This window comes from Poeciliopsis prolifica, unplaced genomic scaffold (genome assembly GCF_027474105.1).
Source record: "Poeciliopsis prolifica strain line A6 unplaced genomic scaffold, Auburn_PproV2 SCAFFOLD137, whole genome shotgun sequence".
NCBI lineage: Eukaryota > Metazoa > Chordata > Actinopteri > Cyprinodontiformes > Poeciliidae > Poeciliopsis > Poeciliopsis prolifica.
The window spans coordinates 318205-335614 of NW_026562512.1; the positions used below are offsets into that span (position 1 = coordinate 318205).

The 17410-nt window shown below is 42.9% G+C and overlaps 1 protein-coding gene across 3 annotated transcripts; it reads right to left on the reverse strand.

Moving 5' to 3' along the window:
• Positions 1-4382: 4382 nt before the first annotated feature.
• On the reverse strand, positions 4383-14130 carry LOC129355519 (zinc finger protein 2-like). Of its 3 annotated transcripts, none has more exons than XR_008605284.1 (4): positions 13825-14130; positions 11903-12738; positions 9863-10040; positions 4383-5958 (listed from the first exon to the last, which is right to left on the reverse strand). XR_008605284.1 is itself a non-coding variant. In XM_055025119.1 (2 exons), the coding sequence occupies exons 1-2, from the start codon at positions 14003-14005 to the stop codon at positions 11984-11986; spliced, it is 936 nt and encodes a 311-aa protein (XP_054881094.1). In that variant the 5' UTR covers positions 14006-14129; the 3' UTR covers positions 11852-11983. The 3 variants fall into 3 exon arrangements, 1 of the variants encoding a protein (XP_054881094.1); XR_008605285.1 differs by lacking the exon at positions 4383-5958 and adding an exon at positions 8368-8455; XM_055025119.1 differs by lacking the exons at positions 4383-5958; positions 9863-10040 and having other exon boundaries at positions 11852-12738; positions 13825-14129.
• Between the last annotated feature and the right edge of the window lie 3280 nt (positions 14131-17410).

The following is a 17410-nucleotide window of genomic DNA, read 5'->3' on the forward strand; positions in this document are numbered from 1 at the left end:
AGATAAATTTTTCTGAATGGAGCTAAATATTTAGTTTTAAAACCGACATAAATTAATACATGAGTGAAAATATGACGGAATAATGAACCACCATCACAGGCTAAATAACTCGATTATTGTTGATCATTTTTGTCTTTGTAAATTTACAAACACGACGTCATATTCTCTTGGAAACACATTATAGACTACTGTCAACACATTAAAGGACGAATTTTTCAATAAAAATTTTACTCAAAGCGTAGAGTGATTTATTAAATTCTATTAAAGGAGCATAAAACTGAAGATCAAAACTAAACAAAATAAAGGACACACACACATATATATATAAAAATTCCCTTCTCACCCACCATATATATATATATATATATATATATATATATATATATATATATATATATATATATATATATATATATATATATATATATATATATATATATATATAAAATTCCCTTCTCACCCACCGCAGGTGGTTCTTATCCTCTGGTCCTCTACCAGAGGCCTGGGAGCTTGAGGGTCCTGCAGTATCTTGGCTGTGCCAAGGACTGCACATTTCTGGACTGAGATGTCTGATGTTGCTCCTGGGATCTGTTGTAGCCACTGCTCCAGTTTGGGGTTACTGCCCCGAGGGCCCCGATGACCACATGCACCACTGTGGTCTTCACCTTCCAGGCCCTCTCCAGTTCTTCCCTGAGGCCCTGGTATTTCTCCAGTTTCTCCTTTTTCCTGATGTTGCAATCACTTGGTATTGCTACATCTACCACAATGGCTTTCCTCTGATGTTTATCCACTATGACAATGTCTGGTTGTTTCGCCATTACCATTTTGTCTGTCTGGATCTGGAAGTCCCACAGGATCTTAGCTCTGGCGTTCTCCACCACCTTTGGGGGTGTTTCCCACTTTGATCTCGGGGTTTCCAGTCCATATTCTGCACAGATGTTTCTGTACACTATGCCTGCCACTTGGTTATGTCGCTCCATGTACGCTTTCCCTGCCAGTATCTTGCACCCTGCTGTGATGTGCTGGACTGTCTCAGGGGCCTCCTTGCACAACCTACACCTTGGGTCTTGTCTGGTGTGGTAGATCTGGGCCTCTATTGCTCTGGTGTTTAGGGCCTGTTCCTGGGCGGCCAGGATGAGGGCCTCTGTGCTGTCCTTGAGTCCAGCTTTTTCCAGCCATTGGTAGGATTTACTGATATCAGCCACTTGGGTTATTTGCTGGTGGTACATCCCATGTAGGGGTTTGTCCTCCCATGATGGTATCTCTGGCACCTCAACCTCCGTTCCCTGTTGTCTGAGACATTCACTGAGCACATTGTCTGTTGAGGCTTTGTCCCTGATGTATGTCCGAGAGGAAACAAAACATTGACAACAAACTGAACCTGCTGCCTTCGCACACCAGAAGGCGCTGTTTTCTTTCATGTAAAAATCCTCAATAAATGAATTATTTCATTTTACTGTAGATATAATAGAAATACTGTATTGATCTCCAAAGAAAAATTGTTTATTTATTGACAAGTTACTCCATCCAATGTGTTAAATATTAGTTAATACAAATAAAACCACATAAGCGACATAAAGAGATATGTACATAGGTGTGTTATTAAAAGTGATTTACATATAAAATAATAAATAAAATACTAACAATTATAAAATCATTTATTTATGTTAATCTATAAATAAATTATTTTTTATTTAGCCATTTTTTTATAGCTCAATAAATTTATAGATCTATAAATGAATCCAAAGAAACGTAGCTTTAAAAGACACTCAGAGTTTGGATTTGGCTTTTGATCAGGTTGAAGTTCTGGAGAACGACCCGGTTCCAGACCATGGTTCTGAGCAAGAAGCCGTGTCCCAGCGACCCAAACAAATTTGACATCTGGAAGGAGTTGATGGCGGTTCCGGTCGGCTGCACCTGCGTGAGGCCCAGTCACTCCCAGTAGAACCGCTGCAGGTCCAGAAACACCCGACAGAACTGGCCTGACGCCGGGCAGCTGAACTCTCAACATTAGCTCTGACTTCCACCAAACTTTCCTCACTCGGGATTCCTGCAGAAACGCTGTGAGCCGGTCCAGACGAGCCGGTTCTGAGACCCGGTCAATGTGATCGAGTGGATCTAGTGATCCACTGCAGCTTCACTGTGGATCACTAGACCCAGTTCAGACTGGAACCATTTCAAACCAGTGTAAATCATCTTGCAGCTGAACAACCCCACAGCATGATGCTGCCTCCACCATAGGTACAGACCTGGCAGCCTCTCCAGTACCGCCGGTACTGTCCGGTACCATCTGGTCCAGTGGGGAGAACATAAATACCTCATGTTTTCATTTTTAATGTAATGTTGTGAAACCAGATCCTCCTGTCTCAAACACGGTTTCACTCTAAAACTTGCCGTACGAACAAATTTAGAAAAGTGCAGCTGCTGCACTTTTCTAAATGGCTCCATGTTCTCCATCAGAGCCACAGATCCTCAGGTAGCAGCTCACCTTGATGCAGCTACTGATGCAGCTCACCTTGATGCAGCTACTGATGCAGCTCACCTTGATGCAGCTACTGATGCAGCTACTGATGCAGCTGCTGATGCAGCTACTGATGCAGCTCACCTTGATGCAGCTACTGATGCAGCTGCTGATGCAGCTACTGATGCAGCTACTGATGCAGCTACTGATGCAGCTACTGATGCAGCTCACCTTGATGCAGCTACTGATGCAGCTGCTGATGCAGCTCACCTTGATGCAGCTACTGATGCAGCTGCTGATGCAGCTACTGATGCAGCTACTGATGCAGCTGCTGATGCAGCTACTGATGCAGCTCACCTTGATGCAGCTACTGATGCAGCTGCTGATGCAGCTGCTGATGTAGCTACTGATGCAGCTACTGATGCAGCTCACCTTGATGCAGCTACTGATGCAGCTGCTGATGCAGCTACTGATGCAGCTGCTGATGCAGCTGCTGATGCAGCTACTGATGCAGCTCACCTTGATGCAGCTACTGATGCAGCTACTGATGCAGCTGCTGATGTAGCTACTGATGCAGCTACTGATGCAACTGCTGATGCAGCTGCTGATGCAGCTACTGATGCAGCTACTGATGTAGCTGCTGATGCAACTGCTGATGCAGCTGCTGATGCAGCTACTGATGCAGCTCACCTTGATGCAGCTACTGATGTAGCTGCTGATGCAGCTGCTGATGCAGCTACTGATGCAACTGCTGATACAGCTGCTGATGCAGCTACTGATGCAGCTACTGATGCAACTGCTGATGCAGCTGCTGATGCAGCTACTGATGCAGCTACTGATGCAGCTACTGATGTAGCTGCTGATGCAGCTACTGATGCAACTGCTGATGCAGCTGCTGATGCAGCTGCTGATGCAGCTGCTGATGCAGCTACTGATGCAGCTACTGATGCAGCTACTGATGCAGCTGCTGATGCAGCTACTGATGCAGCTACTGATGCAGCTACTGATGCAGCTGCTGATGTAGCTGCTGATGCAGCTACTGATGCAACTGCTGATGCAGCTACTGATGCAGCTCACCTTGATGCAGCTGCTGATGCAGCTACTGATGCAGCTACTGATGCAGCTACTGATGCAGCTACTGATGCAGCTGCTGATGCAGCTACTGATGCAGCTACTGATGCAGCTACTGATGCAGCTGCTGATGCAGCTACTGATGCAGCTACTGATGCAGCTACTGATGCAGCTCACCTTGATGCAGCTGCTGATGCAGCTACTGATGCAGCTACTGATGCAGCTACTGATGCAGCTACTGATGCAGCTGCTGATGCAGCTACTGATGCAGCTACTGATGCAGTTGCTGATGCAGCTGCTGATGCAGCTACTGATGCAGCTCACCTTGATGCAGCTACTGATGCAGCTGCTGATGCAGCTACTGATGCAGCTACTGATGCAGCTACTGATGCAGCTCACCTTGATGCAGCTGCTGATGCAGCTACTGATGCAGCTACTGATGCAGCTACTGATGCAGCTACTGATGCAGCTGCTGATGCAGCTACTGATGCAGCTGCTGATGCAGCTACTGATGCAGCTCACCTTGATGCAGCTACTGATGCAGCTACTGATGCAGCTACTGATGCAGCTACTGATGCAGCTCACCTTGATGCAGCTACTGATGCAGCTACTGATGCAGCTACTGATGCAGCTACTGATGCAGCTCACCTTGATGCAGCTACTGATGCAGCTCACCTTGATGCAGCTACTGATGCAGCTCACCTTGATGCAGCTACTGATGCAGTTGCTGATGCAGCTACTGATGCAGCTACTGATGCAGCTACTGATGCAGCTGCTGATGCAGCTGCTGATGCAGCTACTGATGCAGCTACTGATGCAGCTGCATCATAACAGCTGTAAAGCTCTATAGTTTCTCTTCAGTGAGAATAAATGAGCCATGGATTCATTCAGACGAATCGTTTCGTCTGAATGAGACAAACTGAGCTCAATTATTCACATTTTGAAGTTTTCACATTTTTTATTTCTATTTTCTTTATTTTGTTAGTTTATTGTCTGAGGATAAATCGGTTCAGTTTCATCGTTTAAACACTAAATGAAATCATGAAAAACATCTGGTTTGATGCTTCCTGGTCTCAATAACTGGATGAGGTCAGAGTTCAGTGGATGCAGGTTTGTAGTTGGTCATCATGCCTCGTTCACTTTGATACATGTTGACTTGTGTTGTTGCTGCTTTATTCATGACATCCTGGTGATTTTATGAAGCTGTTTGTGAAACAGTATTTGGTTGAATCTCATCTCCTTTATGAACAATGTTCATAAAATAAAAAGTTTTTTTTTATTTATTATTGTGGCAGCAGAGACATTACAGATGTGATTTTATTTGAAACCAGATGTGACGAGTTGACCAGCGAGTTTCTGTCTGAACGGTCAGAACCGTCTCAGAGTCCGGATCAAAGCTTCTGATTTGGCTAATTTCCTGTTTGTGTGCAGATGATTAAAAGCTATGATGCATTCAGACTCTTCAAAATAAAAGCTCCTTTCCTCTGTCTTTTGTGTTTTATGGAACCCGACTTATTGTACCGTCATCAGTTATTTACCAGAAACTGAACTATCAAAAAGAAACAATCAGATTTCAAAATAAGAGCATGGAAATAAATGTCAAACTACTTAAAGAAGTAACTTAATTCCACTGAAACCCTAAAAGTTATCTTTGCTCTTGGTGGGTTTCAGACACGGACGGCGAGTGAAATTCAGATGGAGATCTGGAAGTGGATTTCTCCAGTTCCAAACAAAGCTAAACGGATCACGAGTTGCTCACACCCGAAATGGTGGAAAATATATGTGTATATTTAGAATATGATCCGTATCCTCTGTGTGAAAAAGACTTCTCTTATAACCTAGAGGATCTACCCGCATCGAGGCGATCCACATAGCTAACTATCTGCAGCTGCAAAGTTTGTATTAAACGACGAGGCAGAAAAAGTTTTCAAAAGCCTGGAGAATTAAACCATTTAGTTTCAGGTTGGGTCAAATTCAGGACCAAACGAAGCATTAAATGGCCGTCGACTCGTTTCTGAAAAGAATCACATCAGTTCTAAAGGCCAATAAATAATCAGCATGGAAACAAAATATATCAATAATTTCAGTTTGTTTTACTTTGACAAACACAATTTAATTCCAGTTAGTTAATGATTTTTCCGTTAATTACTATTTCTATTTGTTTCAGTTTGAGTTATTTTGTTAGTTTTAGTTAACTCCTGACCTGTGAAGACTCACCTGAGCTGATCATGTGACTGTCCAGACAGGAAGTTACCTCATCGGGTTCCCAGTAGACCTGCGTTCCCAGTAGACCTGTGTTCCCAGTAGACCTGCGTTCCCAGTATCAGTCAGGAGGAAATGTTCTGACCCGTCTCTTTAAAATGAGGAAGACGAAGTTTCATTTTAAACTGCTGCCACTGGAACCAGACAAACATGGCAGGATTCTTCTGTGAACCAGAAGAAGAAATGAAACTCAATAAAAATACAAACTGATTTTCATTCAGAAGCTCAGGAATGATCATTTATTCCCCATTAAAGAATAAAAACTTATTAAAGCTACAAACTTTAATGACATTATAAAGTTGATAGGGCTGCAGAGTGAAAAATAAAACATCTATTTCCTCTGATGGACGTTTTCCTGTATGTTCAGTTGGCTTGAAGTTTTTCTCTGGGTTTTCTTCAAACTAAAGCTGAAGGTTTTTTCATATTTAGCAGGAATCAGCAGACGGATTGTTTCTCTTAAAAGCGGCGGCGGTTTCGTTTCCTGCAGTTCAGCTGGACTGAATTCTCCATATTTATGAATTAAACGCTCGACATCCAAATGTTTCCGCAAATCTTCAGACTTTAAATGAAGGGAAACTTAAACTATTTATTTTATTTTTATGTTTTTTTTTACTTCCATAGTCTGTCACATCACAACCACAAACGTGAAATTAAGTTACAATTATTAAATCCCGTTTATGCTTGTGGTTGTAAAATGACAGAATACGGAAAAGTTCAGGTTGAATCTTCAGCTGCCTGGAGGCCTTTGGTTAAAACGAGAAGATCAGCAGAAAACACGACAAAATGATCAAAGTACGTATCTGTCAGGCAGAACAACAGGGTGACAAATTTCATTAAAAAATGGAAGATATTACTTTAAAAAAATTCTCATTAGACCATAACTGACTTTAAAATATAAATTTCAAGACTTACGAATTCAGTAAAGATGAACCAGAAATGTGCTCATTTAAAAGCATTTATTGTTTTTCATTCAGAAATCTTAATCACATTATTATTATTTTGTTCATTTTATTCTATTTAAACAAATTGTTGATGGTCTTTGCAGGTTTTATTATCTATTGTTGAAATAAGAATTTTAAAGTAGCACAATAGTACATAAGTTAACTTTTAGGTTAAGATAAACTTAGATACAGATCCAAACTGGGACAGCTGGTGACTCTCAGAACTTACAGAAATTCCTAATCAGAAAACAGTCTTAGACTCCTTGAATCTCTTTACACAGAGAGTCTGTCTGCCAGGCAATTAAATTCCTGAGCATGGTTCAAAAGTTCACTAGGATCTTAAAACTTTTTATAAATAATTTTATCTATATTAGAATTAACTATATTTCTTTAAGCATGTTTTTAATTAGTTAGTTTAGATCCAAACTTATAGTCCTTATTTAGCATTACATTTTGTGCAAGCTTGGTTAAAAATACAAACTACTTTCTTGTTGAAGCATCTTGAGGCAGAGATAACGTTCCAGTTCCACGCTGTAAATCAGGTCGGAGCCTGGTACGGAGGTTGGGTCTCAGAGGTAATAAAATTAACATTAGACAGCCCACACAAAGGAAAAGAACACACCTCCTAATGCATATATTTAAATGAGGAGAATACGCAGTCTATAAAAAATGGTTTGTTTCACAGCAGAAGTTGGAATCTCTTTGTGCTGAGTGAGAGTTTCCCGGAGGATGCATCTTCTGTTATTCTTTTGTCTTTTTTTACTCAGTTCTTTGTCTCTGTTTTGTAATGTCTTGGACTTTTGCTCTAGGTGAGAGGCTTATTGTAAAGTTCTTCTTGGATTGAATTTCTCTAGATAAAACTCTGAATATCTGAAGTCTGACGTCGTATGATTGCTCTTTTCTCTCTGCACACGTATACAGGCACAGGAATTCGGGACTAAGAATTAATTAACGAGCTAAATCAAGTTATTCCTCTTTTTAATTCTTAACACTATAAACATGCAGCCATAGGGTTGTCTTTGTTTTTTTTCTTATCAAATAAATAATAACATAAATGTAAAACATACAGATAAATAAGCTTGTAGTTAGCACGTGCAGACGACGTCCGGCGTAATCTGGTTACGTTCAGGGACGTCGTTAAAGTCCGGATTGCAGCAACATTCCTAATGATTCATTTTTCTCACCATTGTATTGATCCGGACAGGAACCAGTGCTGACACTTCACTCTGAAAAACCCTTCCGCCAACATGGCGCCACTTCCGCCATGTTGTCTCTATGAACCGCCCAGAACAGCGCCGGCCTCAGAACGGGCTCTTTGCGCTTCTGCACCAGGAGGCACCAATGAGCTTCAGAGGCCATTCAGCCAGGAGCCAATGACATCTTTTATTATGGGGAGAAGAGTAAAAACAAGCCAACCCCCTCTCCAGCCGCAAATGTGACAATAAAACCAATTCAGCTGAGCTGCACGGCTGTTGGGGCCAACATTTAAGAGAAAATGATGATAAACTGTTTATGAAAACTGTTTGGTCAAAACCGCAACATGGCAAATTAACAAACAGTAATAAACAAGATCCGTTGAGAAAACCAACAAATATCAACTTTCCTCTGACTGACTTGCAGCAGCAGAACTTCCTGGAGGAAAAGGGGAGGAGCTACAAGGGCTGGAGCCAACTACGGAAGCCCAGGAGACAAAACGAGGCAGAGTGCAAAAAGGCGCCCCCTTGCAGGCAAAAACAGGAAATAAAAAGAACTAAATAAGAAAAAAATCACAAATTCTCAATATAAATGAATATAATGAATTGGAAACAATAATTAAAGAAAAGCACAGTTGTTACATTTCTGAAGCATAAATATCCCCGTCACTGGCCGCCTAGTGTCTACGTGAGGTACTGACGTTTTATATAAACGTCCCACCGACACATTATTATTATTATTATTATTAACAATAATAATAATAATAATAATAATAATAATAATAATAATAATAATAATGATGATGATGATAATATAATCTGCTGAGTTGCAGACTGACAGGAAAATGTTTTATAAACTTTCTGGAACAGTTTCAGGCATCGATCTTCTAAGAAGATTTTTATTTCTCAGTCTGCAGTGCATGGAAAACGATTTTAAAGGTATTTCTGTGTTTTGGTGGTGAAATGTGTGTTTCAGCATTTTTCCTTTCCAGTTTCACTTCCTCGCAGATGTTCTGTGAATCTCAGTCAGGGAATCCAGAGGAGGAAGAGGAAGAGGATGAGGAGGAGCAGCCGCTGCTTTCTGAGAACAGCTGCTGCTCAACATATAAACGGAGCCGGCCGGACCGGTCCCGCACACTTCCAGAACCTCCGGAACCATGTAGCTCCAGCTGAGCCTCTGCCTCCTGGCTCTCCTCTGCTCCCGCGGTCCAGCTCTGCAGGTCAGAACTTTCTCCTACTACTGATGGAGAATCTCCTCCTCCTCTCCTCTGTCTGTCTGCAGCAGCAGCAGCTGCTGCTGCAGCTGCTGCTCTGCTGCAGCTGCTGCAGCTATGAATCTGTTGTTGGTGCTGAAGTTCTGCTTTGGTTCGCAGCTCCAGTCGGTCCAGGCATGATACTGGACCCCTGCTGCCAAGACAACGGCAGGACGCCGATCCCCATAGGGAAAGTGAAGGAGATGAAAAACTCTCTGATTCACTGCAGAGTCAGATCTGTGATGTGAGTTCAGCACAACTTTCATAAATGACTGAAACAATCACTGCAAACAGAATCAGTATCATAATTAGCATCAAACGGACATTCTGGGTTCACTGAGCACACTGCTGCTGGAACCAACATGGCTGCTGGAACCAACATGGCTGCTGGAACCAACATGGCTGCTGGAACCAACATGGCTGCTGGAACCAACATGGCTGCTGGAACCAACATGGCTGCTGGAACCAACATGGCTGCTGGAACCAACATGGCTGCTGGAACCAACATGGCTGCTGGAACCAAGCCAGCGTTTCAAAATAAAAGTCTCAATTTGTGATCAGAGCAAATCTGAATATTATTATATTCATTAATAATAATAATAATAATAATAATTATTATTATTATTATTATTATTATTATTATTAGACCAAAACCACGAAGGAAACAATGATTCTAAATACCAAAATATGAACTTTGTTCTGGTGCTGGGCGGTCAGCCGGTCCCGTTCGGACCCAGTTGGCCGGTCCGGTTCTGACCCAGGTCCGGTTCTGACCCAGAAGCTGTGTGTTCTCCTGCAGAGTCATCACTGAGAGCAACAGGAAGTTCTGCCTGGATCCGACTGGACCTGGACCCGGAAACTGCAGACAGAGTTTGGGACAGAAAAACGGCTCCACTGAGATCTGGATCGAACCGAGTCTGCTGGAGCGGGAAGAACCGTTTGGATGTTTTAACGACACACTGGACGAGTCGCTGATAGTTCTCAATTTTTACTGCTAATTTATGATTTTATAAAGTTTTTGTTTTTTCTTCATCCTCATGTCAAACAGGCTCATTATTTATTTTGAAGCTGAATATTTTCCTTGCTGACATGATGTGTGTAAAACTCAAATTAATGCGGTTTATTTTCAATGTGTAACTTTACAAACAGGAGCCATTTTGTTCTCAACTAGAAGTGACAATTTATGGTTTAGTGAAACTTTGGCTTCTTTTTGCTTCTTGCTTCAGTTTATCAGCTGAAAACTTTACTAATTCATTTCATAATAAAGTTTTACTTTTCTATTCCTGGTTCTTTACCTCTTTATGACTGAAGAAGAAACTGTTGTTCATCCATTAAGCAAATTATTTGTAAGCCTTTCAGTAAATGAAGCTATCAGTGATCAAACTGATTATCAAGCCTGAAGCTCATATTTTAGTAAACAATGTAACTATTTAGTTATCAAACTATATCCAGTTAGCAGGTAAATATTTGGCTTCAAATTTAATATTTAGTCAAGTTTATTTAGCAAACTAAATTAAATATTCAGCTTGGAGCTAAATACTTCATTAGCAGCTAATTATCCAGTTTGAAGTTAAATATAATTAGTAATAAATATAAGTTAGCAAGCCATTTTGTAAGCCAGCAAAATATTGAACTAAATATTTAGCTCAGAGCTAAATATTTAGTTAGCAAGGTAAATAGAAAATTGGCAAGATTTCTAGTTAGAAAACTACATATTTATCTTCAAGCTAAATATTTAGATAATAAGTTAAATATTTAATTAGCAAGTAAACCTTCTGGTACAAACTAAATCTTTGAGTTATATATCTAATTATCTAAATGCTAATTAAAGACTTTGTTTGAAATTGACATTAATAAATGAATGTTGAAAATATGGCAGAACAAAAAAGTTAACCCCTATTTGTTTCTCTTAAGACAAGCTAAATAATCAAAATGATTTCAGTTAATTAAGCGAGAATAAAGCATTAATATGACCAGAATAAAGTCATAACATTAGAAAAATCAAGCTGTACTTTTAGGAGAACACAAAAAATAAAAATGAGGAATATTGAGCATTTTATGAAGTTATACTTTGGTATCAGTTTTTACAGATAAGGAAATCTTTTTTTAACAGATTATTATCAGCACCAAGACTTTAAAACCACTGAGCAACAACCAACCCTGGTAACTATTGTAACTTTTTTCTCAATCAAACTACTTTGTCCAGTAATTTTAAGACATTTTTCTTTATTCCGCTGACAAAAATTCCCATATTTTCAAACACTCTGTCATACAACTCACAGGGACGACTGATATAAAAGTCAGACTTTGAAAATAAGTGACTAAGTAAGTAGAAAGCGAAACACAAACTGATTTCAATCAGAAATTAGGTTTCTCTGATTTGTTCTTCACAAATTCTCACAGAAACAGGAGACGGGTTTCCCCCAGAAAACATGCTAAGCTTGGCAGTTAAAAATTGTGAAAAATTACAAAATTTATGAGGCGCATCTTGAGAAGACGACATGATTTGGAAATGATAGCATGAGCTCTACAGAGAGGTTCAGGGACGCATCATTTCATCACCTATAAACCAGCTTACTGGTGTATAAAAAACTTATTTAGAATAAATAAACGACGATTAGGCAAGTTGAGCCTGGTAACCCGCCAGGCTTAAAAACACTGGGAGAACCAAAGGTGAACTTAGACACTTCTCAGCTAAATGCAACATTTTGGAAAACACACCTGAAGGATGATACTTAAACTGAGATGAGATGGGGAAGGTTTGCTGAGTAAGCACAATTCCGGGAGCGGTTTTGAGTTCCTCTAACTCGTGGAGAAACTCTCAGGCGTGTGGACCTTCATGTGCTGCAGCAGGTAGCTGCTCCTATTGAAGCCCCGCCCACACAGCGCACATGAGTACATCCTGTGGCCCGTGTGAGTCACTGAGTGCTGCTTGAGTGAGGACTTGTCTGTGAATCGCTTCCCGCAGGCGGCGCAGGCGTACGGTCTCTCCCCGGTGTGGCTGCGGCAGTGCACCATCAGGCTGCTGCGGTGCTTGAAGAGCTTGCCGCAGGTCTGGCAGGAGAACGGCGCCTCGTTGGTGTGCGTGCGCAGGTGGACCCGTAGGTTGGACTTGAAGGTGAAGGCTTTCTGACAGGTGGGGCAGCAGAACGGTTTCTCCCCGGTGTGGATGCGGTAATGCGCGCGCAGCTCCGACGCTTTGTTGAACGCTTTGCCGCAAACGTCACACTTCTGAGTCCAGCTGGATCGCTCAGCCCTGCTGTGGTTCTGATTCGGCTTCTTGGGCGGTTCGAAGCCTTTGGGCCGGTCGTGGCTCTCGGCTGGGGGAAAGCGGTCCCGGCCCGGTTCCGGTTCGGTACCGGGTCCTTCGTAAGCCAAAGCCGCAGTGAGCACGTCGGCCTCATGCTTCAGAACCGGCTGCTCTTCCTCCGGGCTGATCCGCAGCTCCTCGTCTTCCTCTTTGACCTGTAGAGGTTCTGGTTCGTCCAGGTCCAGGCAGCGGTTCTGGATCTGGAGGTTCGGCTCGTCCATGTAGGGAAATGGCTGCAGCGGCGGATCTGGGCAGAGAAACGAGGCGCGTCAGATCAGAGTTCAGACCCTGACCGCTCAACCGGGTCGGAACCAGAACCTTCCTTATGTTTGACTATTACCACATATATCTGATCCTAAATGATAAATCCTTTGTTTTAAGATCATTTTAAAGTAATATAATGATAATAACAAAACTGGAACTGGGAGACATTATAAGAGTCCAAGATAAATAAACATAACAACAGAAATAACAAATCAAATGAATTATTACATTTTCAAACAAAACTGGGCTGGTTGAGACCAAAACACCGAAATGACTGGAGACTTTTTTTCATCCAGTTTCTGTAGAAAGAGAGAAAAACAATAAATCATGCAAATGGAAATTATTGAGCCTGTTTCAAATTATCTTGCGATTCATTGATTTACTGATTATTGCAACAGTAAATATGTATTTTAGACCCAAATATAAAACTACTAGAAAAATATGGAATTTAATCTGATGACCCATTATTGTCAATTGATAAGAAATTATGAATTTGTTTTATTGTATTTGAATACTGGTAGTTTTTGAATCACAGGTGATATTTTATTGGTGAACATTAACTTTTGGTTCAAACGTCACAAGTGTGGTTTGTAGCCAATACTTCCAATAAACCGATCAATCAATCGATGGACGGATGAAGACCCGCATCATTTGTCAACCAGTGGAGACAGAAGCTCCCTGCTGTCTCAGATCACAGGGTGGACATAACAGCTCACACTGGGATCTAAACCACTTAAACTAGTTAAACTAATTAAACTAGTTTCTCGTGTTTATTGAGATTTTGGTTCAACAAATCTTACTTTTAGAATGAGGTGAACTTATTGATGCTGAGCACTGCATGTTTTGTTTTGTTACATTTCAATCGGAGCTCGAAGCCAACATGAGGGATTTTGCCCCATGTTGGGGCGGTTTCTCCTCCGGTCGGTTTCTCCACCGGCTCACTGAAAAGGAGCGGGTCCACAGATTCACTCTGATCTCTCGGCTCTCCAGGTCCAGTGAACATGAGACACCCTGGGTCAGAACCGAGCCCGGACCCTGCAGCCCGCAGGCCCACCGCGGCCCTCCTGACCTGCTCTCTGGAAGCCGCTGTCCGGCCTCCAGCCGCCGTCCAGCAGTCTGCGCTGCCGGTCCAGCTCTTCCTCGTACTGGGCGACGGTTCTCTGGAAGACCGAGAAGATTTCCTCCGCGGCGGCAGCCAGCCGCTCGCTGATGAACTCTCTGAGCTGCTGGGCTGAAGACCCGCCGGACATGTTCACGGCTAACAGCCACTGCAACACAACAATGGCGCCGGCGGCTTCTTCTTCAACAGTTTGAATTGTCCGGTTACATCACCGCCCCCTGCTGGCGGAGCAGCAAACTGCTGCTCTGAAATATTCCTGCTGAAAACGCTTCATGAAAGTTCATAAAACTAAATATTCCCTTTCTTTTCTGGTTTCGTCCAAATTCAGAAGCAACCTGAAGCACTAATTAAATAAATACTGCAAGTTATCCCGAGGTTTCTCAAGGCAAAATAAGCAATAAAGCTGCATAGAGACAGAATTTTAACATTTGTCTATTAATTAAAATGCGGTCATTAAACAAAAGTTTCTGCATAGATAAAAAGATTAAAATAGTTTATTTTACATTTAATTGGGAACTTTACTTTGTATGAGTGCAAAAAAATCTCAGTTTTTATAGCTGTATAGTTAAATTTTTGTTCACAAATCCATCCCAACAAATAATAACCTCAATCCAGCTTCATTTATAAAGATCTACAGTGGACCAAAGCACTGCAAGAGTTAATCAGAAAGATAAACCAGCTGTTCATTCATCCATGTTTGGCTTAAACTCTCACAAATAAAAGAAGCTTCAGCTTCTTTGCACCACAAATCTGAAAGAAACTTTCAGAAAACTGCTAAACAGCCAAAACACTTGAGATTCTTCACATGCCCAGTCCTGCTGGACCACAGATCACTTTCTTTCAAAACATTTGCTATGTTTAGTGAAGTTCAACAGATTAAATAAAAGCTGATTTTGGTAAATAATTTTAGTAAAAGTCTTTGAATAAACATGATTTCCTCTAATGTTAAAGGTTAGTTGGTTACACTTTGTGTTTTACTTTACATTTTCCATTGTAAGAAAATTACAAGTTAAATCTTCCATCTGAATCTACGGGCCAAATTTGTATCATTTTTGAATTGTAGTTGGGGACCGCTCAAGGGCCACATTTGGCCCCTAGACCACACTTTGGACACCCCTGATCTACAGAGACAGGAAACTGTTTGGTCTCAGTTACACGCCGTCTCTCTGTCGCAGGGGAAGCCGAACTCCTGAACGAATGGCGAGAACATGCAAACTCCATGCAGGAAGACCCCAGGCTGGGATTCAAACCCACAACCTTCTAGCTGCAAGACTACCGACTGCTTCATGCTGCAACCTTCAATCAGTCTGAACAGTTAAAAGCATCCACTAGGTGGCGCTTTGAGATTTCATTAATCTCCGACTTGATCCTGGGAATCAAGTCCCTGGAAATGCTTGACAGAATCCATAAATATAACAATTATATTAATAAAGTCATAGAATAATAATCTTCATTAATAGAACAATAAATCACAAATTTAGCAAAATCACAATAAGCTTTTTGGACTGTAGTAAATATCAGCTAATTATAACGACCATGTAAGAAAATGTTTAGTGATTCTTGTTGTTTAATCTTGTTTTCTGCAGGTCAAACACAAAACTGCAAGAGTTTAAAACAATAACACACAGATAAAACTGAACCAGGTCAATAAAAATAATCCCGTTAGGATGCAAACTAAAATCATTTTCATCTGAAGAAGCTGATTAAATGAAGCAATGTTTCAGGACGATCAATTCTTCAGTCAGAGGCTTCTTCAGACTCAGTGCAGTACAGACTGCTGCAGGACATCCATCCCACCATCTTCAATAACTGCTGAAGAATCTAAATTCATAAGTTTTTTCCCTTTGAGATTAATAAAGTATTTTCACTGAGGTCTAGAAGAAGCTGATATTCTGCAAAACCAGGTTCTGAAACCACCAGAACCCTCTGATCAGAAAGTCCGTTCCTGATTGGTGTGGCTGATCCAATCAGCTCCAGCAGTCTGCGGCGGGTCGGACCCGGTGGAGCGGAGCTGAACGCGGTCTCTGGGCTGAACGTTTTCCCCGCTCAGAGCTTCTGCGCTTCGCTGCTCCACAACCCAAACCAGAACAAACTCACCTCAATGTGCAGCAAGACACTTTGGGAGCCATCTTGGCTCTGCCACAGCAGCTAACAGTCGTCATCTTCTTGTAGGGTTCAGCCAATCAGATAAAAGCTGAATCCTTGGATTGAGTTCAGTGACGTTGAGGTACCTCAGCTTCCCAAGCTGATTTTAGATCTACTCTGAAAAAAATGCAAATAACAACAACATGTTCCACAGAGAACATCAGAGAACAGGAGAATCTGCCAATAAGAGAAGACGAAGTCATCAGGTGTGTGGGTCAGGTGTCTGGGGTCAGGTGTGTCTGGGGTCAGGTGTGTCTGGGTCAGTCTGGGGTCAGGTGTGTGTGTGTCAGGTGTGTCTGGGGTCAGGTGTGTCTGGGGTCAGGTGTGTGTGGGTCAGGTGTGTCTGGGTCAGGTGTGGGGTCAGGTGTGTCTGGGTCAGGTGTGTGGGTCAGGTGTGTGTGGGTCAGGTGTGTCTGGGGTCAGGTGTGTCTGGGTCAGGTGTGTGTGGGTCAGGTGTGTGTGGGTCAGGTGTGTCTGGGGTCAGGTGTGTCTGGGGTCAGGTGTGTGGGGTCAGGTGTGTGTGGGTCAGGTGTGTCTGGGTCAGGTGTGTCTGGGGTCAGGTGTGTCTGGGGTCAGGTGTGTGTGGGTCAGGTGTGTCTGGGGTCAGGTGTGTCTGGGGTCAGGTGTGTGTGGGGTCAGGTGTGTCTGGGTCAGGTGTGTGGGGTCAGGTGTGTCTGGGTCAGGTGTGTGGGTCAGGTGTGGGTCAGGTGTGTGTGGGTCAGGTGTGTCTGGGTCAGGTGTGTCTGGGTCAGGTGTGTGGGGTCAGGTGTGTGTGGGTCAGGTGTGTCTGGGGTCAGGTGTGGGGTCAGGTGTGTCTGGGTCAGGTGTGTGTGGGTCAGGTGTGTCTGGGTCAGGGTGTCTGGGGTCAGGTGTGTCTGGGGTCAGGTGTGTGTGGGGTCAGGTGTGTGGGGTCAGGTGTGTGTGGGGTCAGGTGTGTCTGGGGTCAGGTGTGTCTGGGGTCAGGTGTGTGTGGGGTCAGGTGTGTGTGGGGTCAGGTGTGTCTGGGGTCAGGTGTGTCTGGGGTCAGGTGTGTGTGGGTCAGGTGTGTGTGGGTCAGGTGTGTGGGTCAGGTGTGTGTGGGTCAGGTGTGTCTGGGGTCAGGTGTGTTGGGGTCAGGTGTGTGGGGTCAGGTGTGTCTGGGGTCAGGTGTGTCTGGGTCAGGTGTGTCTGGGGTCAGGTGTGTGTGTGTCAGGTGTGTGTGGGGTCAGGTGTGTGGGTCAGGTGTGTCTGGGGTCAGGTGTGTCTGGGGTCAGGTGTGTCTGGGGTCAGGTGTGTGGGGTCAGGTGTGTCTGGGGTCAGGTGTGTGTGGGGTCAGTGTGTGTGGGGTCAGGTGTGTGGGGTCAGGTGTGTCTGGGGTCAGGTGTGTCTGGGGTCAGGTGTGTGGGGTCAG

Excerpts from the sequence above, each read along its gene's own strand:
- LOC129355519 (XM_055025119.1), bottom strand. The coding sequence starts at position 14,005 with ATGTCCGGCGGGTCTTCAGCCCAGCAGCTCAGAGAGTTCATCAGCGAG. Across the intron at positions 12,739-13,824 it reads CAGCGGCTTCCAGAGAGCAG|ATCCGCCGCTGCAGCCATTT; the intron begins GTCAGGAGGGCC and ends TTCTCTGCCCAG.